The 24801-nt window shown below is 44.0% G+C and overlaps 2 protein-coding genes across 3 annotated transcripts in view; one reads left to right on the top strand and one right to left on the bottom strand.

The window, feature by feature from the left end:
- HDGFL3 (HDGF like 3) overlaps positions 1-7974 on the top strand; it is a 72181-nt gene extending 64207 nt beyond the window's left edge. The window contains exons 6-7 of one of the 2 annotated variants that reach the window (XM_075897140.2): positions 5162-5215; positions 5701-6523. In XM_075897140.2, the coding sequence (XP_075753255.1) occupies positions 5162-5215; positions 5701-5769 (123 nt within the window). In that variant the 3' untranslated portion in view covers positions 5770-6523. Of the gene's footprint in view, positions 1-5161; positions 5216-5700; positions 6524-6721 lie in introns of those variants that run through there. The other variant, XM_006139246.5, reaches the window with a different exon arrangement.
- Positions 7975-10701: 2727 nt separating this feature from the next.
- Positions 10702-24801, bottom strand: part of TM6SF1 (transmembrane 6 superfamily member 1) — a 34637-nt gene continuing 20537 nt past the window's right edge. The window contains exons 7-10 of the mRNA XM_075897137.2: positions 23166-23270; positions 20654-20746; positions 17133-17252; positions 10702-11052 (exon numbers count right to left, since the gene is read on the bottom strand). Coding sequence (XP_075753252.1) covers positions 10852-11052; positions 17133-17252; positions 20654-20746; positions 23166-23270 — 519 coding nt within the window. The 3' untranslated portion in view covers positions 10702-10851. The remainder of the gene's footprint in view (positions 11053-17132; positions 17253-20653; positions 20747-23165; positions 23271-24801) is intronic.

Below are 24801 nucleotides of genomic sequence, written 5' to 3'. Positions count from 1 at the left end.
TTCATCATTTGCTTAATGAATATTCAAATATGCAAATAAATGTTACCGGTCCTCCAAAAGCTTGTGAATGGGTTTACTGGTCCCCAGTATCAAAAAGATTGGGAACCTCTACCCTAGAGCATGAAACCTCTACATCCCTCAGAACTCTGATCCACATACGCTTGTGCCCATGGTACTCCCTGCCATTGTTACTGTGAGCCGAGCAATAGACAGGGAGAGTGTTGGGCAGGAGAACTGTGTCGTGGTGTGTTTGTGTCCAAATGGGTGAACTGCAGCCACCTTTTAAAAAACAACTACTCCTACCCTGCATTGTCGTACTCTGTTCACTCTGCACAGATAACTGGTCTAGTTGTGGGGAGCGATTTGCCCCATGTTCTCAAGTGTATCTTCCGATCTCCCCCATCACAGTACTTTATGGTTGTGTGAGGGTTGTCATTGTTTTACTGCTCTAAATACTGAGTCCTATACTGAAATGTACACTGGGGCTGGCTGGCCCTCGCTCTTGCATGCAGAACCCTAAGTCAGCACTGATTCAGGCACGGTGTTGGTGCAAAGTGCCTGCCAGATGCTTGGGTCAGACTCCCAGACACACATTCGTGAGAGTAGCATCGCAGCAGGTTACTTCCCATGTTCAGAGTTTGTCGGAAAGTGCTGTCTTCTTAGAGTTTTGCTTGCTCTTAATAATAGACCAGATTAATTTTCAAAGCTCAGGATAGTCTCCAGGTCAGGATTGAAATGATGATTGTTTGGTTTTGGTGAGCGACTATGGCATAAAATGCCATGGTAATATTCTCATGTAAGGATGAAATTCATACACCTCTCCCTCCTGCCCAATGTGTGAGAGTTCTAACTCCACGGAGGTTGGAGTGGGATGAAACTCACCTTCCCACACCACACGCAGGGAGAGGGGCTGTTCGTCAGCATTTCCAGGCCCTGTGCTGGAACAGGGTGTACAATCCCTGCACACCTCTTCCAAGGGGATTCATAAGCACTGACTCCAGGCAATCGTTCACTCGCTGTTACTACTCCAGGACACCACAGACGCTGCCACTCCACAGTTTCTGAGTGGCTGATGTAGAGATTTGAGGGCATGGCTACCCACCTTGCATGTAGCATAACCACTGGTTCTGCTGTGCTAAGGGACTTCTGCGCCTCTGCACACGGAGAGTATATTTCCTCAGGATTTCTCATTAGAGTTTTCCAGTTGTCCTTTTAAAGTCCTGTTCCAAGGAAGTGGTGGAGTCTTCATCTCTTGATGTCCTCTCATCAAGACTGGATACCTTTCTGGAAGATTCACTTTAGTCAAACAAGTTATGAGGCTCAAGGCAGGGGTAATTGATACGTCACAAACCAAAGAATTTCACCCAGAGGTGAGACGAGCTGATCTAATGGTCCCATTTGGCCTTGAGATCCATGAAAGAGCATTTGAACAGAGTGAGCCTGCTCCTCTTCTCACGTACCCCCATCATACTCAGAAAAGATAGACCTGGCTTAGGTGGGAGTGAGAGGAATCAAGCTCAGTGGGTTCATCTGGTCATAAGAAGGTGCCAGGAACATAATACAAACACATACTTTGGGCTGCTTGTTCCATCTCAGGGATGCTCTTGTTTCAGCAGGATCCCATGCAAGACTAGGAATAGGAAATCGGTGGTTTTGATCCTGACTTTTGCACCTCTAATTATAAATAACAAGCAGCCTCTTTAACGCGGCTATCTAGCATAAGGATGCAAGCGACTGGTCGACTAAGCATAAACTAATCAGATAGTTGACTAGTGATGCGACTGGTCACTTCCTCCCACACCACTGCCTCTAACAGAGTGAGGCAGCCAGGGAGAGGGAGCAGGAGCCGGTTCTGTAGGGAGCGGTCTGAAAAGCCGGTTCCACCCAGCACCATCTCCACAGAGGGCAGGGGAGGTAGAGGCACAGCAGGAAATAGTGCAAGCAGGGAGTGAAGCAGACTCCGCTTGTGCTGTTTTTTATGATTCTGCTTTTGAAATGTATAAGAGGCCCCGCGGGGAGCCAGTGGGGTCTCTTGTACATTTCAAAAGCAGAAGCCCCACAGGGAGGAGCCCCACTGGGGAGTCCCCAGCTGGCCCTACGCTTCCTGTGGGGCTTCCACTTTTGAACTGTAGCAGGAGCCCTGCTAGGCTCTTGCTACAGTTCAAAGGTAGAGGCGCCCTTATAGAGTAATCGAATAGTCAATGGCAGTCCTGACTATTCAGTTAGTTAATTAATCTAAATTTAACATCCCTAGTCTGGAATATGCTTGGTCAGCCCTGCCTTTTTGGCATGGAGCTGAACAATGCATGGATCCCTGCTTAGCCTCATGGCCTCTCAAGCTGTAGAAAGCCATGGAAACCTCCTAGAGTGGTGGGTGGCTTAAAAACATTCAGTTCAGCCTAACTGCAGTGCTACCTGGGGGAGCAGAGCTCTCACAGGTGAGACCCCTTGTTTCTGGTGCTCCCAGCATGCATCCTTCTGTGGCCATTCATGAGTGTCGCAAAATGCTTTTCATCTTAATAATATCACAGTAGTCACTGCATTTGTACAGGCAGTCTCCGAGTTACGCGGATCCGACTTTTGTCGGATCCGCAGTTACGAACGGGACTTTTCTCGCCCCGGAGGACGGGAGTGGCGGGACGCCCAGATGAGCCGCGGTCCCGCCGCCTGCATTCTCTGGGGCGAGAAAAGCTGCGGGCATCCTCCGCGGCTTTGCTCCGCGTCTCCCTGGTCTGCTGGGGAGGGGGGGCGCAGCGGCTGAATCTGGACGCCAGTTCCGACTTACATACAGATTCAACTTAAGAACAAACCTATAGTCCCTATCTTGTACGTAACCCGGGGACTGCCTGTATAGGGTCTAGATGCTTTTATAGGGTACAGCTACACTGCAACGCTATTATGGGATACCAGAGTATCCCGACATAGCGATCCCACGTCTTCACAGCAATGCCGTTATTTCGAGCTCGCTATTCCGACGCCCCTGTAAACCTCACTCTACGAGGAGTAAGTGATGTTTCAGAATAGCGCTTTATTCTGAAATGTGGCTCTGACTAAATAAGCTATTTCGAAATAGTATCGAAATAAGATACACAATTTAAGCTACCCAAATTGTGTATCTTATTTCAAGTTATGGTGCAGTGTAAATGCACCCCTCCTGTGCTAAAGGAACCTCTTTCATCTTCAGAGGGGACAAGGTTTATCTTTTAATCATCATTGCTTTGACTGAGAAATAGGAGATCAACATATGTCTTTGGGTCATAGCACCCCTTAAAAACTTTCCCTGCCTGACTGATCCTTGTTTAGCTAGAGAAACACCACCATGATATTAAAACATAATAGGTATTGTTTTTGCATACTGTCATTTGTGCGAGGATGAATTAATCATCATTCAGGGGGTAGACAGTTCTGTGAACTCTTGAAAATAATGCATAATGGAGTTTAAAGTAAAGCAACTGTGGTTTTCCCCAACACAGCCCAGGGATTCTCATGGTTCCAAGGATCTGATTGTGATCTCCTTACTCACCGTGGTGATCTGAGACTTTGATTTAAGGCAGTGGAATGACTCCTGGAAATGACTCTTGGCTCATGCCGGTGTGAGCAAAGTGGCTACCATCCAATACCGCTACTACTGAGAGAACATATTCAAAACAGCTTGTGTTTGAGACTTTGGTGTTTTTGTGGAAGAGCGACATCTCTAGTGACTCCTGTGAAAAAAAGCAAATCCTTAGACTGCAGCAATAGCTGCCAGGAGAGCTCTTGAGCTCTCTCCACTACAATAATAACCTTGTATCCACATGTTTAGGAAGGCTTGGTTCCTGCAATCCCTGTGACCTCAGAATTGATCCCTGATTGTCACAACATGAGAATGCAGAAGATAAACAAATACCACTATTCCCATCTTACAGGAAGAGAAAATAGGCTCAGAGAGATTAGGTGAATTGCCTAATACCACACAGTGTCAGCACTAGGATTTGAACTTGGTAGTAGTCCTATGTCCAGGCCGCTGCCTCCTCTCTGGCTGGGCTCTCTAGTTTTCTGCCATAATTCCATTTGCACTTTTCCTGACTCCCCACATATTTTTTACCTACAGGTGGCCAGAGTCTTTTGTGCCCAGTTTCCAACAGGGCTGCAAGGAGCTGCTTTCAGGTCCCTGGTTTTCAGGCCAGTTTTGTTATCTTGCTAGTACAGTGCAAAACCACTCTGGCACGGAAGCAGAGTGACTCAACGCAATACAAGTCAAGGCACTCAGAGTTGTAGCTGTCTTTCTGTGGATGCCATATAGTGGAAGGGATGAAACCTGTGCTGATCTGGGGCAGAGCCAGGGGGCTAGTCATCCCCCCAGCATCGCCACCCCCATCTATCAATTCCATGCAGATGGGATTTCCTGCTCACTTCAATGCTGCGGGCTGTTCCATGCAGCATCCTGCCCATCCCAATCCCCATGTCCCATAGGACAGTAGCAAATATGTTACACTGCTAGGATCAGCTGTCACCTCTGCCCCATCCCTGCAGTGGAGCAGTTCTAGAAGGTGAACTCTGGGGCAGCAGCCAGTGGGGGAACTTGGCACCGTGGCTTCAGCAGGAAGAGTGGGTAGATCAAGGAGCCTGAGCAGAGGCACGGGGTCACTGTGGATTTCGTGGGAGCAGTGTAGAGCATCAGGGGAGCTGCTGATTTGGAGGCCAACCCCCCTTCTACATCAGCCAGTAAGCGAGATGTGATGGAGTGGGGATATCAAACTGAATTTCTGTCACTAGTGCAGCAGCAGCCATGTAGGTAGTGAGCTGACCCTTTTGTTTTTATCCTATTTCATATGCTTAGCTCTGGCCCAGCATGTAGGTTGTCATTCTGGGCAGGGGGGCTGCAGCATTAATGTGTGACTGAGCCACACATTAATGCTGGGTGGCCACCACTGCCCCCTCAGTTCAACCCCTTGAGCACGTTATTCATGGTGAGCGCTAAGCCTGCACGTTATGGTGGGGCAGCTTTGTATGTGGAACGTAACATTTATATTGTACGGAATGACTAGTGCAGCCCCTGCCTCTCTTGTGAATGCGGGAGAAGGACCGTGTCTGTTGGGATTTGTAGCAAAAGGCAACCAGGGTTTGGTTAACTAATCGTTCTGTAATTGTTTTAACGGGTGTCTGCACCTCCCTCGGGAAGGAAGGAAGCACAGCGGTGATGAGAGCACCTCCAGGCAACATCCCCAAAACCCCTGTAAGTATAACCTTAGCGACGCATACACAGGAGAGAGGAGAGGGATAGTGTGGGAGCAGTGGAGAGCAGAGCATCGCCACCCTGGAAGCCTGAGGGGGTAGGGCCATGAAGGACATTGCACATGTGGTATGGGGTGTATTTTGTAACAACCCCTAGCACGTATAAGGGACAAAAACCAGCAATAAAATCACAGACCTCTATTAATTAGAAACTTATCTGTAGTAGTGCTTAGGAGCCCTGGTCACAGACTTAGCCCCCACTGTGATAGGTGTTATATAAACAAAAAGATGGTCACTGTCCCCGAGAGCCATAAGCCAGACTGGGGGCCCATTGTCAGCTGGCCCACTTGAGTCAGAGAGCTGTTCCCCCACAGCTGTGGTGAGACAAGTAACACTTTCCCACAGGGTTGTGCAGGGCAAAAGCTCAGGAGGGGAGTTGCAAGTGCTGCAGTGTTAAAATGTTTTCTTTTTCCTATTCTCTTCCAGATCCTGTGTAAAATGAAAACTACAGTGTCCCCTGTGGATTTACCCTTGCTACCTTTTTTTTTCTGTTGATTTTTTTTTTCTGCATGAACAGAAACAAATACATTGCTGATTGCTTCACCTGGACTGTGTGGTGTGTTTCTTTCCATAGTAATTTGTGGGTGGGTGGATACGTCAGGTAACACTTTAGAAATCCCTTGTAAAGAAAGGATTCAGAGCAGCCTCCAAAGGGAAGCCTCACCTGAGGGTGCAGTATTCATACAGCATCTTCCAAGAGAGAGACAAATGTGAATGGATCCCTGTGAGGTGGGTAGGTATTCTAACTCCATTTTACTTGGAGAAACTGAGGCATGAAGACAAGAGACCTGCCATGGCTACACACGGGGGCTCTGATTCTGCTGCTGTTCATGTTAATGGGCACACAAGCTGGCCTTACCTCAGTAGTAACATGGGAGTTTCTTCCTCCTCTGTTTTTCACCCTAAAGAGAGCCCCAAGCCAGACTGTTCCATCTTCAGCAATAACAATACACACCCTCCGTGTTTGTATTTCTTTCTGTGTGGGCAAGTGTCCATTGGCTTGAGCAGAACACATAGCCATGTCTAGTGACTTCTTGCCAAGGCCCAGGAGCTCCTGTGGACAGAGCAGTGATTAACCTTTTGTGTGATGCATGATCAAAGGTTTGATGAAACAGAAAATGACAGAACATAGTTGTGTTTGGTGTATCCTACACCTTTCATAATGAAATTGTGGGGAAGAAACAAAATCTAACATTAGTAGAACAAAGCTTTTGATTTGAATAAAGCCCTAAATGCTCAAGCCTGGTTCTTTAATGTTTTGTGGTAGTGTGTTTTTATGATGCAATACAAACTGTTTCCTTTAAAAAAAATTTTGTCATTGCAATGTACTGTGCAGTTAGTGGAACTGTAACTTTGAAATGTAAAGATAAGGCATTTGTTTGAATCATGTACTCTATAGCTTAATGCATTCAGTCTTAAATTAAATACAATTTTTTCTCTTTTTCAGACTTAACCAACATAATGACTTCTACATGTTAAGGGAAAACACAAGAAGGTTACGTGTTTGGTTGTCTAATATTCTTGGATTTGATATGAGTCAGCACATCTGTTCATTGGTATCATCAACAACATCCCAGTTTGTATGCACATTATTCACATTCCTATCTGTTGTGTTTGCAGAAATTACATTTTATCCTTTTTCTAAGGAATATCTTTTGATTTTCATGTTATTTGGTTGCATGGAGTTGCCTTTTTCCCGTGACTGAGGTTTATGGAGACATTGCAGAGTTGTACATTTGGTAAAAACCTTTTCTAAAGAGAAAAGGCAGAAACTCCAAATTAAATTGCCCAAAATCTGTGTTTTTTTGTAAAACAAGCAAACCTTAGGAATTGAGAGTGCCCTACATGCAAGCCCACAAGAATTTATTCCACCTATAAACATAACTTTAAATTACACTATATCCACCTTTCTTGTTTTTTGATTCACCTACGAAATGAAAGAAAAATTCTTCAGCTGAGATCATTGCAAAGGTCAATACTGTAATAGAATATCTTTCCTTCTTAGAATTACCTAGATAGTTATACTCATTAATATTTCTCAAAATCACGATGTAATGTACACTATCTGGCTTAGTACCTATATGTGGAGTTAGTGAAAGTATTTTTGTGTTTCTTTACATTAATTCAAAGATTTTTTCCAATGTCAACACAATTTGAGCTCATTCATTTGGATGCTTTCCATTTTTAAGCTCATTGTGATACAGAAACCCTATTAAACCAAACCAAAACATCAAATTTTCAGTATTGAAAGGCTTAAAAAAATGATCCTGTCATTCTTCTGTTTTGGGATTTTTTTTTTAATTTTGGAAATAGACCTAGACTAGGAAGTAAGCATTCCAAAACCATTATTCTGTGTACATTATTGTTGCTATTGTGATAATAGAGAATTTTATTTATTTTTATGCCAGCTTTTATTGTGAAAACATATTTAGTCTGGTTTTATCAATCCTTGTTATGCTTGTCCTTGGAACATCTTTTGCGTATTCAAGGTTTGTAGTTGACAAGTTTACTGTAAAAAACAAAACAAAAAACAAACAAAAACAAAAATGTATTGTTTTTACAGAATAAATTTATTGGAATGTGTATTGGGAGTAAGGTTTGAGGTTGTAAGCAAGTAAGTTAGCGTCATATTTGGCTTCATACGTGTAATAATGTGAGGTATTAATGTAACTCAAGTATTAAAGCAAAACATTCTGTTAACACTGAGTTGACAATAATAGATACAAGTCTAGGTGAGATCTTTTTTTTTCCCCTGTACATTGCTTTTTTTTCCTCTGGAAAACAGGAGCTTATTAAATTCACCTTGACCATATTCAAAGTTTCTTTGAAAGCACTAGAAGAAAGCACACTGGGAATATGATACCTGTTTGTGAGACAGTATATCCTACTATGGCTGAACAGCTCTTGTTTTGTTTTCTTGGGGAGAATGTGCTGGATGGAACTGGCTGACCTGAATTCAGATGTATAGGGAGGACTTCACACCCAGGAGGTAAATGTTATGAACTCCTTTCTCCCAGTCAGACATGTGCTACAAGGTGGGTGGGGTAATATCTTTTATGGAACCGATGTCTGTTGGTAAAAGAGACCAACTTTGAAGCTCCACAGAGCTCCCCATCCCATAAATGATGTTGCCTCACCCATCTTTGTCATACCCAGGGACCAACACACCACCTACAACAACACTGCAACCAACACATACTATGGTAGTTGTGCATCCTGCCCCTTTGGCAAGAGCTGTAAAGCGTAAAAGTGTAGATGCCCTCTTCTGACTACTTCTGTGAACTGCCCCTCTGGGTTTGACATTCTTCAGTTAGGCTACGTCTAGACTGGCCACATAAGACGGAATAGGCATGCAAAGCAGGCAAGTCAGAATAGGGAAATCCGCGGGGGATTTAAATATCTCCCGCCGGATTTAAATAAACATGGCCGCCGCTTTTTTTCCAGCTTGGGGAAAAGCCGGAAAAGAGCGTCTAGACTGGCGCGATCCTCCGGAATAAAGCCCTTTTCCGGAGGATCTCTTATTCCTACTTGCAAGGGATATATAAATCCCCCGCGGATTTCCCTATTCTGACTTGCCTGCTTTGCATGCCTATTCCGTCTTATGTGGCCAGTCTAGACGTAGCCTTAAAGTATGAACCGCTCTCTGTTCTGAAAGTCCCCCTCCCCATTTAGGTTGAAACGTACACATACAGGAGCCGGCACTGACTATAAAAAAGAAAAAAGAACCCTGCAAATTTAGAACTTCTGAAACACCCAAGCATGAAATGTTTCCAGTTAAGTTTACCCTCTATTTTCACCCATAAAAGAGACAGAAGTGTTCTATTTTTAGTATAAAGATATTCAGATGTAATAGAAATACTTCTAACTGCAAATAGAAACATAAGCTCCACCAACCAAGGCCTTATTAAATTTTATATTAGCTGCTGCTTTTTTATAGCAAAATATCAGAAGCAAAAGCAGCAATGCAGAGAAGTACAGTGGAAAAACTCCTCTCTGAAAACACATGGAAGTATTTAAGGCAGAAGTGGGCAATAAAAAAATGGCAGCCTGCAGGGTTAGTCCCTGGTGAGCCGCTGCCATTATGTTTACCTGCACCTCCTCAGGTATCAGAGGATCGCAGGTAAAATGGAGATGGGGGCCCACCAGGGACTAACCTTGTGGACTAGATCCAGCCTCCTGGCTGGAATTTGCCCACCCCTGATTTAAGGCCTGTATTCTCCAAAGAGCTGCACACTCAAACCCCCGCTCCAGCAATGCAGTTTAACATATGCTTACAGTTAAGCATATGAACAGTCCTGTCAATTTCAGAGATTAAGCATGTGCTTACATGCTTTGCTGGATGAGACCTGGAGTGCTCAGCATGGAGCAGATTGAATACTTAAGCAGCATTTCGACAATCACATGATTTGCCTTTCACATATAGAGAGTCGTCTTTAAAAGATGTCTTGGGATTTTTAACAGGGCTTACCTGCAAGAAATAGTTTTTGATCATTAAAACATGTGTACATAACCATGTTATGTACACTAATTGTTTACATATACAAATATTAACTCAAACAATACACAATCATTTTATGAGAGTTGGTAATGCTGAAATAATTCAGCCTGTTACACCTGAGGGAATTCTATGCTAAAGAATGAAAAATTCTGCAAAATGTGGCATTTTTTCTTTGTCCAGATAACACTATATAATCATGCCAGTTTCAATTATTTTGATAATTTATTTCGACATACCTGTCAGCAAGTACATGTGTAACAGGAGTAGAGAGTTAAAGAAACTCCTAAGGCAACTTGGTTCCTCTTTCTCTGCTCCCTCCCCACAGAGCCCAATGGGTCCAGACTCTCACAACCCCTAGCATACACCAAGCCCAGCCATCCTCCCTAATGCAGACACACACACTCCTTCCCCCCTCCAGAGCCCAGCCGTGGGCTGCCTCTCCCCTGGTTCAGACACTCAATCTTTTACCCATACACCCTAGACATTCAAAAGGAGAAACAGCCTGATGCTGGGACCCATCTCCTGGTCTTGTATGGCATTTCCTGCATGCTGCTGCCTTCTTCCTTCGGGCATGTAGCTGCTGGGAAGCCTCCAGTTCCCTCCTCCTCCCTCCACTCTTGTCTTCTATTTATAGGCTGGGCTTTGTTGGGTCCAGCAGCCCCCCTAAGGATGGTGAACAGTCCTGCAGCCCATTTCTTTGGGGGGAAAAGGAAATTCTGCACACCTCCCATTAATTTCTACAAAATTCTGCATTGTGCAGTGGTGCTGAGTTTTTCCAAGAGTAGTCTGTGCAAGCAGAACATTGAAGTAATTATTACTTAACTTCATGTGGTTGTAATAAAAAAAACCCACAAAGCTTACTCTTCTCAAGAATAGCTTTAGAAATTATCTCCAGGACAGAGTAAAAGCAAACTGTTGAGAAGCATTAATTGAAGGCAGTTGCCTTTATTTTCTCTCTTTACATTAAGGATACATACACTTTTGATAAGCCAAATGTCATTTGGATTCTGTAAGAGACTCCAGTTACATCAGAAAACAAGTATATACATAGCAAAAAGGAAGAAGTGGAAGCAGTCTTTCTATTGAGCTTTTTCTTCTTCTTCTTCTTCTTTTGCTTTCATAAAAAACTCTGGTTTGTTGACACACCTATAAGCCAGCAGCTGGGGAAGGAGTCCATATACTATATTTAGTACTAGAAAACAGAATTTTGCTTCTTCGGGGACTCTGTAGATATAAGGCGTTCGAGCATGAAGAGAAGCACCAATATGGGAAAACTGAGCCTGTGGCAGATATATATATATAAAAGACTGGGTAAGCATGATATATATTTTGGAATGACATTACTATGATCACATACATATATTATCAATAACATTTTTGAGCAACACACTTTATGCTTGAATCCCAATCCTCCATCATTCTTTAGGACTTCAGTATAAAAATACTCTCTGATCTGAAGTCTTTGCCTTGATATAATACAAATAAATTTCCATGTGCAGCAGGACCAACAGCCATCATAGGTTCCAGGGCAAGGTGTGGGGGGAGCCTCAGGCAGAAAGGGCGGGGCCAGAAGCAGTCAGCCCTCAGCACCACCCAGACGATGGCATGTCCCACCCTCAGCCCTCACAGCTGTGCAGAGCAGCACTCCAGCACCAATTCAAAGGGGTCCAAGGCTCCAGCCACTGCCACAGTAGCAACAGCGGTGACCGGGAGCTCCAAACCCTTTGAATCTCTGGCCCTATGTGATAGCAGCCCCTGTATTTGTGAACAAGTTCAGTATTTTCTGCCAGACCCCATTCATGTAGCAGGGGCCATGTAAAGTCCCAGTGAAGTCCTCATGAGCACAGAGGTCTGCACTAATAGATCCCAATGCAGTTTCGAGTGTACAGATTTTGCTTCATGCCCACAGAAGGGCACAAGATGAATACGGCCTATGTGCTTTGTTCTAATATACCATCTTCTGCAAAGAGGTCACCTAGAGCCGGGGTGGGGAACCTAAGGCCTGGGGGCCAGAGGTGGCCCCTGGCTTTCTTGGACCTAGTTCCCGAGACTCAAGGCTCACCCTGAGCATTAGGGAATCTACGCTGGTGCTCCAGCCGCCCTTCAAGCTCCTCCCATTCAGGGCTAGAGAACACAGAATCTACTAGTCTGAGCCCCCCAGGTTTAGCTGTGCGTGGGGGAATGTGGGGAGTACCTTTCTCCTTCTCATTCAAGTGCCATGTCAGTGAGGGTGTAGGTGGGTTTTTTGTTTGTTTCTTACTTGTGTGTGGCCCCCAATTGTTTTGTGGGTCAGTGGCCACCAACCCCAAAAAAGTTGCCCACCCCGACCTAGAGAATGTACATTAAAATAGGAAAGGACCTAGTAGTTTCAGTATCTATAACCAGAGCGCTGCTCTAGAAAGCCAGGAAACATAGAAATGAAAGAATTCAAATGGAAACCCACATGACCAGAGTGATACTTGGCATTTCCCTAAGTATCTGTTACTCAACAAGCCAAAGCTCAGTGGCACACCAGAAATTGCATTTTTTAAGGGACTAGTAACTCAGATGGTCTCCTCCATACTCCTAGCTCCTATCCCCTCTCAGCTCACTACTGCTGGGAACCTGACTCAACCTTCCATTGTTCCTGGGACCTCCACCCCCAGTCCCCGTTTCACACTGGGACAGGCAGCTCAGACAGACAGCAAACTCCAAAGGCAAGGACCTCCTGGAATGGAACCTAAAGCATCTTGTGCTGAAAACACCAGCAGCAGAGGTAAGGAGTAGAATGCTCATAGCTGTCTAATGTGGGCCTGCCTGTCTAGGCACGTATGGCCACCCTAAAATATCTAGGGGTGTAGAGAAGAACATTGGCGATGGAGAGGATATCCTACAAATTGCCATGTTAGGGTGGCCCAAGGGGCCCACTAATCCAGTATCCTATCTGTGACAGTACTCTGTGCTTCACAGTGTATGGTGCCTGTAATGAACAACTATGCACTCACCTCTATAGGAGAATATCACTCTTTATGTCAGGCCGTGAGTGCTGGGCACATAAAAGATTATAACCCTTCTACAGTTTGATCCGAGCTAATGAAACTGGCTATTTTTATTAGTCACAAAAATAGAATTTGGATCCTATCTTTGGCCTCATTTCTATTTCCATGGACTGAGTTTCACTGACTTAATTATGCATCATGTGAAATGAATTATTTCTATCAGTCTCAGGTTTGTGATCTTTTAATTTAATTATGGAGCCTCTGTTTCTTGTATTAGCAAAGAGGATCCACAGGCACTTCTGACAGACCCGCTTTCCTTATTTGTTACCCTATATGCCTCCTCTGTGTTACTTCTTCCTCAACTTCCTCAGCGCCATTATATTCTCTCCTCTAGAAGCTGGCTCATGCTGCTAATCATTTGCATTGCTCTGCTCTGGGCCTTTTCTATTTCTGCTATCAGTTCAAACAATGGAATTCTCTGCCTGTCAGTCACTCAGAGCCTGCTCTAGCTGCCATTACAGCCAATGGATAGAATCCCACTGATTTCAGCTGGGAGCCAGATCAGTGCTCAGATGGCAAGGGATGTGCTAGTCCAGACTATTTTACGAGTTTTGCAGAAGCCCCGTTTGCAGGAAGGGAGACTTCACTCCATTGGGGTCCAGAGTTCACTCATGCTGTCTTAACTAGAAATGGGGTCAGGGCAGGGGTAAAATACTTTTTAGGTAACTGCTTTACTACCAAACTGGCCAGAAAGTTAGAGTTGCTTGGGGCAGATTTCCATTTATGGACAAGGATTTTCATATCATGCTAACAAAACTATGGCACACAAGGTGAAAGTTCTGCAGAGGCTAGTGAGAAAGGAACTAGGAGTGACTGGATGGGGGAAAATCCTTTGGTGGAGATTTGGAAAATGAGAAGCAGCAGAGAGAGGCTGAGTGCCCCTGTGCCAAGTCTCATTTTTATGGGGTACACTCAAGTTCACAAAGGGTTTCCCTTGATGAACATGTAATATGCCTGTAGAGCAGTGGTAGGCAATTTCGGAGTTCTATGTATGGCCCATGAGACATTTTGTTTACCGTTGCCCACGTGCAGGGTTGCCAGATTCTGCTGGTTTCTGTCTGAGGAGTTTTTTTCCCTACTGATATTTCTCAAATGACATGCACGTAAAGCCAGGACATGAGACAACAGTGGCTGTGAACGCTGTGTGCTCATCCAATGGAAGCACTGCTGTGGCTCAGTTGGATCACCCTGCAAATTCTAGGTACACAAGCTCAGTTAGCAAAACTACCTTAGTGCAAGAGACCGTGCTGGTTACAACAATCTTGTGGCCCACTGTGATAAAGGAGGCCACTCGTGCATCCCACTCACTAGCCTGGGTTGCCCATCACGGCTATGGAGAGCTATGATCAATCATATACCACTAGCAAGCCATTCCCAGGTGCCCTCCGATATTGAACCTTTAGAATGGGGAATGCAGGGCTTTAACAGGATAACTCATTAGAGCTGAAGCCCATGCTGGGACCATCAGGTAGACCAGACAAAGTGAAAAATCAGCATGGGGAGGGAGGGAATAATATATAGACTAGAGGGCACCTACATAGAAAAAGCCCCAAATATTGGGAGCATCCCTATAAAACATCTGATCCCCCTGTGGACCACTGAAATGCTGCTAATCAATTGCCAAGAAGCCCCTATCTCAATCTTTACTAATCTGCTAGTCACTGAAGCTCAGGGTAACTCAGCAGCTTCTAAGCTGCTAAATGCCAGGGATGGTACTGTCCTGCCTGATCACTCACTTCTAGTTTGCAGGCATTGTTCACAAAGGTTTTTCAACCCCATTTTGGTTGCAGACCTATTACGACTGCTGGTTGAGGGTGTCTCAGTGTTTATATTGTCCTGCAACTCCAAGCATAGGCAAGTGGTGCCCGTGGGGGTACAGGGAGGGCCACCCAAAAGGGCAAGGAGGAGCACCCCCAATTTAGCAACTAAAATTATGGCAAGGATATGGGGAGTGGTGCCCCTTCCAGGTGCTACCATGAGTCAGCTGTGCTTCCAGGAGATTTGCATCAGGCTCTTTGAGCTCTCTGAGGCCAAGGAAAGTTATTAAGGAAAATCTGGGGATATATGGCAACCAAGCAAGCCCTTTTGAGCACACTGTGTTCTCATTTAGGTAGGAATCTCTCTAGACTAGCCACTCAGGCAGTGGGGGTTGAGTGAGCCAGTTTTTTCTATGTTTCACTGAACTAGTCAAGCTGAGGGAGGATGTGGTCTGCCCTCTAGATTTCTCAGCTGGGCCTGGTTAGCAACTGTTGAGAAACTTCCTGCAGATGTGGGGAGGGAGAATTCTTTGAGCTATGTCTATATGGGATGAGAAAGGGAATTCTTTTGCTTCACCACTGAAACGGAACCCTTTGTCACTTCATATGTAAGTCCTGTCTTCAGTTTCTCTGGATAGATAACTGCTGGGTTTAGTAGGGTCTGTAGAGGATAACTAAAGTCTTTGTAAAATCCAGAGTCCTACAGTGCTGCACTCGTAAACTTTAAAATGGCAGGGTTCTGAGCAATAGGTCTCCTCTCCCCATGCTACTAGCTAGGCCCTTTCCAATTTTTTTTCCTTTTTTTTTCTTTTTTTAATAAAAACAACACTATCCAGAAATTGACATTTGCAAAAACATATACATTGTAAAAGGCAGAAATAAAAAAGTCTCCTACTTAAGTAGCTCTCACTAGAGACATTCACTGGATACAATACTTTGGCTTGCCATCTTCCAATTTCTAGTTTCCTGGCTGGAGGGTGAGGGGGCATGGCTTTTTGTCCATAACAGAACACAAACCATAGGTTTTAATCAGTAACTACAGCTGTTTTAAACTGAACAAATACAATTGTAGAAATAGTGTCACTTGTATTAAAAAGCCCTCCCCCCCCCCATCTGAAAATTATACCCTGGTCTGCCCCCTTCCTCTAACTTCCTTTAAAATGCAACCTCTCTCCCTCATTTTCTTTCTGAGTACTTAACAGACATGGGCACTAGACTAAATCAGTGTAATTGCTGTTAGTTGGACAATGATTTGAGTTCACTCTGTAGTACACTAAACCATTTAAAGGAAATGCCTTTTACATATTGGCAACTTGCTGTATGTATAGCAATCACAGATCTGTATCTATAGCCTAGATGCACCAGTACATTCAAGAATCTCAATTAGTCCAACAGCATGACATTTATCTCTGTATCCTCGTGTTCTCACAGTATCCTCAAGTTATAGTTACAGCTTTAGACCCAATTTGTCTGCATCCTCTAAATGTTTAGGGATCCTTCATTTCACCACATATAGCACAAATCAATTAGCTGTGTTATACTGGACTTTCTATAAGCATCCTGTTTCAAAGGGTAAGATGCATTGCCAATATATATGAAAATTTAGCTCTCAACTAGTTGTTTGCAGTACATTAACTGGGACATCCAGCAGATGTGCACATTTTGCCAATGGACTGACAATCCTATAACTAGAGCAAGATCTGCCTTGCTGTGCAGGATTTCTATAATCATATATCATCAGGGAATAAGCCATTCCTAGGTACCTAGATTTCCTTTTGCTCTGTATGTGCATTGTAGACCAGGTCAATTTACCTGTGAGGATTTTTCTTTTTACAATTTTTTTTGTCTTACAGTTTGTGTCTTACATCACCAGTGCCCATTAATTATTGTACATCATTATATAGGTCACCATTTAATCATAGCTGTTTATTTAATAAAATCAGGATGGCAGGAGTTGTGTAAGTGTGGGCTTTGGGAGGAATATGAAATTTTAGAGATGAACAGAAATATGTTAGAAATGACACTAGGAGCTCTTCTGTGCCATAGAAGTAGCTGTCATACTAAGAAAATAACCAGCTTTCTTCACCATGTGACTAATAGCTGCTCACACTAGAGCTCTTTTTAAGCCATTCACTTGATCAAAACATTAAGTGGCTCCATGAGAGTATTTAACTGTGTCTTTAAAAAGTGGATAGGTGCTGTGAATTAACACCCTCACCTCATCCTATCCCAAATATTTCTTTCTTTGGGAAAATGTAGTTTAAATAATACAAACAAGCCATATAACAATATGCAGCTAAAGAAAAAAACTCTCTTACAAGACAATGATGTAATACCTGAGAGACATGTATTGAGCCTGATTCTCCATGCACTGATGTTGGTTTTATGATGGCGTAATTGTTCAAGTCAAATTAATTACTTAGGCATAAAACCAACCTAAGGAGATGGATTGAGAGTGAAGTGAATTGGGGCTTCTTATATATGTGATATTTCTCTAGTTACAGCATTATCAGCTGAAAATTCACCAGACCAATGAATATCTTTACAAAGAAATATCCATAATACCTGAGCTAGTCCTCCAGCATGTATAAGGGTTAAGTCGGGCATCCAAGAACAACCAGGCACCAGTAGGCCATACAGTGCAATCATATAATAAGGCACAGAGTAGAACATGTATGTCAGCATCTGCATTTTAAACAAAAACATTAGCTGTTTTGTGTTTTCCAAGAGGTCTATTTAGGAATCAGCCAATTGCTGACAGAGAGACTGAAATATTCCAAAATTATGTTCTCTAGGGGTGCGTCTAGACTGCAGCTTTTTTTTTTCTGGAAAAACAGCCATTTTTCAGCAAAAACTTCACTTACGTCCACACTGCTATTGCGTTCTTTTGAAAGAAAATTGAAAGAACACAGGGATTTTCTGACATTGGTAAACCTCATTCTACAAGGAAGAACGCCTTTTCTGAAAGAGTTCTTTTGGAAAAAGGCGTGTGTGGACGTGGAGGAGGAAGTTTTTTCGAAAGAAGAGAAAAGAGGAAAAAGCACATGTGCTCTGGTGGCCACTTCATCCATAGTAATCACAGCTTAAATGTGAGATAGCATCCATTCAGTGTGGATGCTATCTTTCGAAAAGCAGATTGCTTTTTCAATGCGCTTTGGCAGTGTGGACACTCTTTCAGAAGAAGTTTTTTCAGAAGATCTCTTCTGGAAAAGCTTCTTCCAAAAGAAGCCTGCAGTCTAGACGTACCTTAGGAGATGTTTGCCAATGATGAAAGATATCCCTGTAGATCAGGGTGGGTAATTAAAAAAAAAATGGCAGCTTGCAGGGTTAGTCCCTGGCGGGCCACCGCTGCTATGTTCCCCTGCGCCTCTACAGGTATTGGAGGAGCACAGCTCTGGCTGGCTGTGAATCGCTATTCGCAACCAATGCATGCGGCAGGAAGTGTTGCGGACCAGGACGCCGCTTCCCCCACTTGCATTGGCCACAAATGGCGATTTGCAGCCAACGAGAGCTGCGATCTTCCGATACCAGCGAAGGTGCAGGTAAACATGGAGGTGGGGGCCCACCAGCGACTAACCCTGCAGAAGTGCCTGCTAGAATTTCCCCACCCTGCACTAGATAAATAGAACATTCTGAACAGATTCTGTGTTAGTACAACCAATACTCCAGAATCCCACCACCTCAGAGTGAAGTTCTTTCATTCAATTTGTTACCAGAATGAATTTCTCATAGGAAAGTCAAATCCCTTATTTGAGGTTTACTCATATGGCTGCCTCACTGTTCAGGACACTATGGACTTCAGTGATTGTCATTTTAAAAATAGAAATCTTGTGGGTATTAAGAACTTTCAGGTCATCCCCCACCCTCAAGTGAAGCTCGAGTAAACAGGCTTTGCAAGGGTTGCTGTGAGGTTTTCCAGGAAAGAGGAATGGTAAATGTAGGACTAGATTTCCTATTTATTAGGTTGACCAGGTGCTCAGTTTTAAACTGGAACATGAGATTGAAAAGGGAACCTGCCAGCTCTGGACAGCAGCACGGCCTGAGCCATTGACTGATCAGCTGGTGATGTCACGTAGCAGGGCTGCAGGTTCTCGCTAGCTTTGGTGCTGCGTAGCTTCTGGAAATCAGCTGGCATATACCCCCCTCTCGCTTCATGCTAAGGTGCTCCCCATGCTACCCCCGCCCAAGCACCACCCTCACAGCTCCCATTGGCCAGTAACTGCAGCCAATGAGAGCCATGGAGATAGCGCATGTGGACAGGGCAGTGCACCTGCAAAGCCACCAGGCCGTGCCTCTGTGTAGGAGCAAGTGGGGGGAGTTGCTTGAGTTGAGTTCAGCCTGGAACCTGCACTCTGACCCTCTCCCAGACTCGAATCCCAGCACTGATTCCTTGCCTACCCTCCAAACTTCTCTATCCCAGCCTGGAGCACCCTCCTCCATCTCAAACCCCTCAGCACTCTTCTGCATCCCAAACCCAGCCCCATTCTGAAGCCCTCACTGTGGATCCCAGCCCCTTTCCCCAGCCCTGGTCCCTCCCCTGTCCTCCAAAACCCCTCAATCCAAGCCTGGAGTATCCTCCTGAACCCTAAACCCTTTAGCCTCAACCCAGAATATGCACCTAGAGTCAGAGCCCTCATACTCCCCTGCACCCCAACAACCTGCCCCAGCCCAGCACTACCTCCCAAACTCCAAACTTGTCACCCGCACATCAAAGCCTGCACCTCCAGCCAGAGCCCTCACTCCTCCCACACCCCAACCCTCTGCCCCAGCCAGAGCTCCCCCTCACCCTCTGAATGCTTCATTTCTGGCCAGACCCCAGAAACCACACCTCCAGCACAGAGCCCAAACCCCAACCCTCTGCTTCAGCCCAGAGCCCCCTCCCATATTCTGAGCCCCTTGTCTCCACCCCTCTGGTGGGAGCCCCATCCTGCATCCCAAACACCTCGTCCTTGCCCCAACCCAGAGCCTGCATCCCTAGCTGGGAGCCTTCACCCTCTCCCATACCACAGCCCACTGAGACAGGGAAAATGAATGAGGGTGAGTGGGCAAATCAAGCAACAGAGGGTGGGGGAATGGAGTGAGAGAGCAGGGCCTCAGAGAAGGCCCAATGTGGGCGTATGGCCTAAAAGAAGGGTCTGGGCATGGGTAGGACTTCAGAGGAGGGGTGGAACAGAGGCAGGGCAGGGGTGTTTGGATTGAGTAAAAAGTTGGCAACTCTACTATCTACACCACCCTTGCACCAGTTGAGGATGCTAGTCACTAGGGGTATGTCTACACTACCACCCTAGTTCGAACTAGGGTGGTTAATGTAGGCAACCGAAGTTGCAAATGAAGCCTGGGATTTGAATTTCCCAGGCTTCGTTTGCATCTTGCTGGGTGCCGCCATTTTTAAATCCCGGCTAGTTTGGACTCCGTGCCGCGCAGCTACACGCGGCACAGACTAGGTAGTTCGGATTAGGCTTCCTATTCCGAACTACCGTTACTCCTCGTTGAACGAGAAGTAACGGTAGTTCAGAATAGGAAGCCTAATCCGAACTACCTAGTCTGTGCCGCATGTAGCCACGGGCACGGAGTCCAAACTAGCTGGGATTTAAAAATGGCAGCGCCCAGCAAGATGCAAACGAAGCCCGGGAAATTCAAATCCCAGGCTTCATTTGCAACTTCGGTTGCCTACATTAACCACCCTAGTTCGAACTAGGGTGGTAGTGTAGACATACCCTAGAGGAATCCTCATTTGGTGCCTCAAAGGCAAGTTTAAGTCCACTTTGCATTTCCAGAGGAGCACAAAGAGGCTACAGAGGGGCAAAGGATTGGCCTGGGAATATATGAAAAGGAGACTGGCTGGTCAAATGATAGACTATGTAACTCATCCTTGCGGGGGCCCTTTCTGACTCCAGTCCAGTTCAGTGATGAACAAATAGTATCTTGTCATGAGGCTGAGGTGAAACGCTCAATGGTCTCAGTCTCACTCCCAGTGAACAGATGCCACATCACAATTAGCCCTCTGCACTGGTAAGCCCCATAAACCCTATGGCTTCACAGTTGTGCCTGTTCACCCATCCCATACTGAATTGCTAGTTCTTTACCTGAAGTTTAGGATAAGCAGCAGGATCCTTGATATAGGGCTCGTGAAGCTGAATATATAATCGGCAGAGTTCAGCAGGGCAATCCAAAGCAATCTACAGAGATGTTAAAAATTGCACATTATCAAAATGTCACACTAAAAACAAATCAACCTGATTCTTGCCCTTCTGGGCTTTCCAACTTTGCTCGCTGTTGCCACGCAGAAGACTTGCTTACAGGCCAGAAGGGACTGGGTCCTTTGCTAAGGAGGTTCACTTGGTCACCACCATAGAAATGAGCTGCCATCACTGTTGAAATGTAATTCTCCCTTTGCCTGCCTCCTATCCCCTTAAACAATTCATAGAGCAAGATTATATTATCTACATAAGACAGACTATCTTATATAGCATTTTCATCAGTAGATCTCAAAGGCACTAAAGGTAAGCATCATTATTCCCAGTTTACAGATGAGAAAACTGACACACAGAGCGGGGGAAATGACTTACCTAAAGTCAACCAGTATATTAATGGCAAAAGCCAGACTAGAACTTAGGGCTTTTGAGGGTGAATTCAGGATGCTAACTACTGTGCCAACAGCAGTCTTTCTGCTGGAAAGTAATTAAGCTAGCATACCAGGTATGTGTGGTCCACTTTGTGATAAGAGTGTAACAGTCTTTTATTTGCACTGACAACTAAGCTAAACCAGCTACTATAAAAATGTAATCAGAAAAAAAGAGATTGTTCTTTACCATTAGATAAAATCCAACAAACTTGCCAATAAACTCTTCCAACTATTGTGCTAAAACACTGAATTCCTGATAAACAGCAATGACTACAAAGTATGCGGTATTTTTCTAAAACGATTCATCAGTTTTGACAGTAGTTTAATAAGAGCTTTCCCATGAGGCATTGGTGGTGTCTAAATTACTGACAAGGCCCAGGTGGATATATTGTAGCAGCCTGCTGCACTGGCATGTGTAAGTCTGGCTTTGTGAAAAATACAAAGATTCCCATTTATACATGCCAACAACATGTTTTGGAGAAGGATACACATGGTATATGAGAGACGGGTGTATGTCTATACGAAGAAACCACAGTTTACTTGCCAATCCATAGAGCAGCAGTTACTAGAGCCTTATAAAAAGCTGTTCACTCCTTTGATGGCTAAGAAAATGAAGTAATTGAATCAGTTTCTATGATGAGAGAGGAACTGGGTAGTGAAATTGGATAAAAGCAGCTCAGAAAAAAATGAGGAAGTGGCATTGCTCCCTATAGCTGGGTGCTTGCGCAAGAGACTACCCTGTGAAAAATGTGTTTGCTCTTTTCCATGTTGCTTTGTCTGTGTTTTATTTGGTTAGCCAGCACCAACAGTACTAGGGAGTATCCCCAGCTACCACAAATGAAGATTGCAATAACAAGACAGAAGTGAAAAGACATGAAAAGACTTGGGAAGCCAAATTTTCTCAGAAATATGATCAGAGAGCAAAATAGAGCAGTAATGCCAGCCAGCAGAACTAGAAAAGAGTGACATGCACTAAGTAGAATAAATTGCTGCTAAGGTTACATCTGATCATGTGATATATGAATTATGGTCTAGACAGGGTCAATTCCACCAATTGTGCAGACCTGGGAGTTGTCTAAGGCAGTGATTGTTTACTTGAGTGGTGTGCAATTTCCATTTTGCCCCAGGCAGTAAATACTTCAGAGCTGACACTAGGACTAGGTTTACCACTTCTCCAAGAAACGATTATTTTAAATTGTGTGATTCCCTCTGAAATTTCAAATCTATCAAAAATGTGCTATAAATCAATAAAGTTAATTCAAAACATCTAAATTTGATAAACATATGACACTCATAATGCAAGCTGCATGTTTTTCTATGAGTTTAGTTACGTGTCTATGTCTTAGAAAGACATGAATGCAGATCTAATTTAGTTTATGTGCAACCATACTATTTATTGCTCATTAAAATTTTAACTATACCACCAAAAAACAATGAATGATGTACTTCTATTACTCTGTTGCTTTTTGGTGGTCATATAGCTAGTCTCTTTCAAAAAACAATTTCACAAAGTGCAAACAGGGAGGTAAAACAACAGTAATTACAGAAATGCCACATTTCACTATTGTAGCCTTGTTGGTCCCAGGTGACTGCAGACACAAGGTAAGTGAGGTAATATCTTTAATTGGATAAATTTCTGTTGGTGAGAAAGGGAAGCTTACAGAAGAGCTCTTGGTGAGCTCAAAAGCTTCTCTATCTAACCAGCAGAAGTTGGTGCAATATATTACCTCACGCAACTGGTCTCTCTAATGCCAGAGACACTTTATTTCTCATTTATATTATTAGGACCCATTCCTGCTCCTAGTGAGAAGTTTTCCAGTTACTTACTTGGGAGCTGACTGGGCCCTTGGTTTGCATATAGTACATACTGTTTATCACACACACAAAATCTTCCTTTTGAAAATAAACAGATGTAACAGCTTTGGCAATAAAACTTATTGAGACCCCACATTGTTATTGCCCATTACACTTACCATGCCCCTAAATATGCAAAACCCAGTTGCTAAGATGAGGTATATAGCCAACATTAGATCTAATGGTCTTCTCAGGAGTCCTTTCTTCTGGACTTTCTGAACCATCTATAATACAATATTGGATTAAGAACAGATCACAAATTCTTCATTAAATGTATTTTAATTTCAAATCTGTCTCTAAAGAAAGTTAAAGTGGTGAAACACCCTGACAAAGACAAAGGGACATCTGCTCTTAGCTATTCCAGTGTAAATGCAGAGTCACACCATTGATTTGAGTGTATAAGGGGGAGAAGCAGCATTTCTATGTGGAAGAAGTAACATAGAGCAATGATATAAGAGAAAGAAGAATCAAGCCTTTACCATTCAAAATTAAGCTAACCCACACTTTAGAAAGATTCTCTAATGATCTGCCTAAGAGAGGATCAGTGTTGATCTTCATGTTACCTTTCATCAGTTGGTGACACCTTCCATAGTAATTTATGCAAAGATAATAAAATACCCATTGTCATATCCATTCTAGTTGCTCCACTATTTTATGTATGCCCTTTTTAATTCTAAAAACTGCAGTGCATACCCACTTGTGTGGGTCCATAAGAAAATGTATCATGTAATCATAAATATACATCAGATATTTATTTATTTAGTAAAGGAAAGGAAGGATGACATAGTGGCTAAGGCAGTAGCCTAAAACACCAGTAGTCCAGGTTCACTTCCCTATTTTGACACGCACCTCCTGTGCGATGTTGGGCAAGTTGCTTAGAGCTTGTCTCCACTACGCCGGGGATCAACGCTGCAGCGATTGATCCACTGACTGTCAATTTATCGTGTTTCCTTAGATACGATAAATCGATCTCTGAGCGTTCTTCCATTGATGCTGGTACTCCACCAGGATGATATGAGTAGCCAGCCTCAACAGGAGAGCAGCCCCCACTGACCTTACCTCACACAAGCAGGTGTGGCCCTAAACGAGCTGCCGGCAACTGGTGCCCTAGGCGAAACGCACAATTGGCGCGTGATCGGCGCTCCCGCCTCCAAACCCCTCAACCGCCTAGTTTGCCTGTATTGACGGGCCGCCACTGCACACAAGACACCACAGTAAGTCTGTCGACAGAGCTGAAATCACGTAGATTAGATTGACAGTGGGGATAGTGTAGACGAGGTTTTAGTTGTCATAAATCTCTGTTCCCTCACTATAAAACTGAGATAATCCCTCTCTCCAAGGAATGTTGTGAGGTAATTATGCAAGGCATGCTGTATAAGTAGCTCAGTTAAAAAATGGTCTGCGGCAATCAAGAGAACTCACTCACTGCAGACTTCTTACTCAAAGCTTCATTCCAGGATGCATGTTTTTTTCAGCATTATGCACTCTTGCCCAGCATGCACATACCAGACACAATCTCCTGCCAGTTGAGAGAACAAGCCATCTTCCTCATATATAAGCACTTCATTTATATGACACATTCCTTTCCACTTCTCTTTTTAACAATAATCCATTTATTGAGAGGCACACAACAAAAAGACCTCCTACAAAATGGAGTTCCTTATTGTTATATTACTGCATTACTGTATCAAAATATGTTGTACAATAACCTGATTATAAACATTAATGTTCACATGACAAAGCAGGAAAAAATAT

The sequence above is a fragment of the Pelodiscus sinensis genome, chromosome 14 (genome assembly GCF_052426305.1).
Source record: "Pelodiscus sinensis isolate ZL-2025 chromosome 14, ASM5242630v1, whole genome shotgun sequence".
In the NCBI taxonomy this organism is placed as follows: Eukaryota; Metazoa; Chordata; order Testudines; family Trionychidae; genus Pelodiscus; species Pelodiscus sinensis.
The sequence above is the reverse complement of the archived record's forward strand: the minus strand, read 5'-3'. Positions and strand labels throughout refer to the sequence as shown.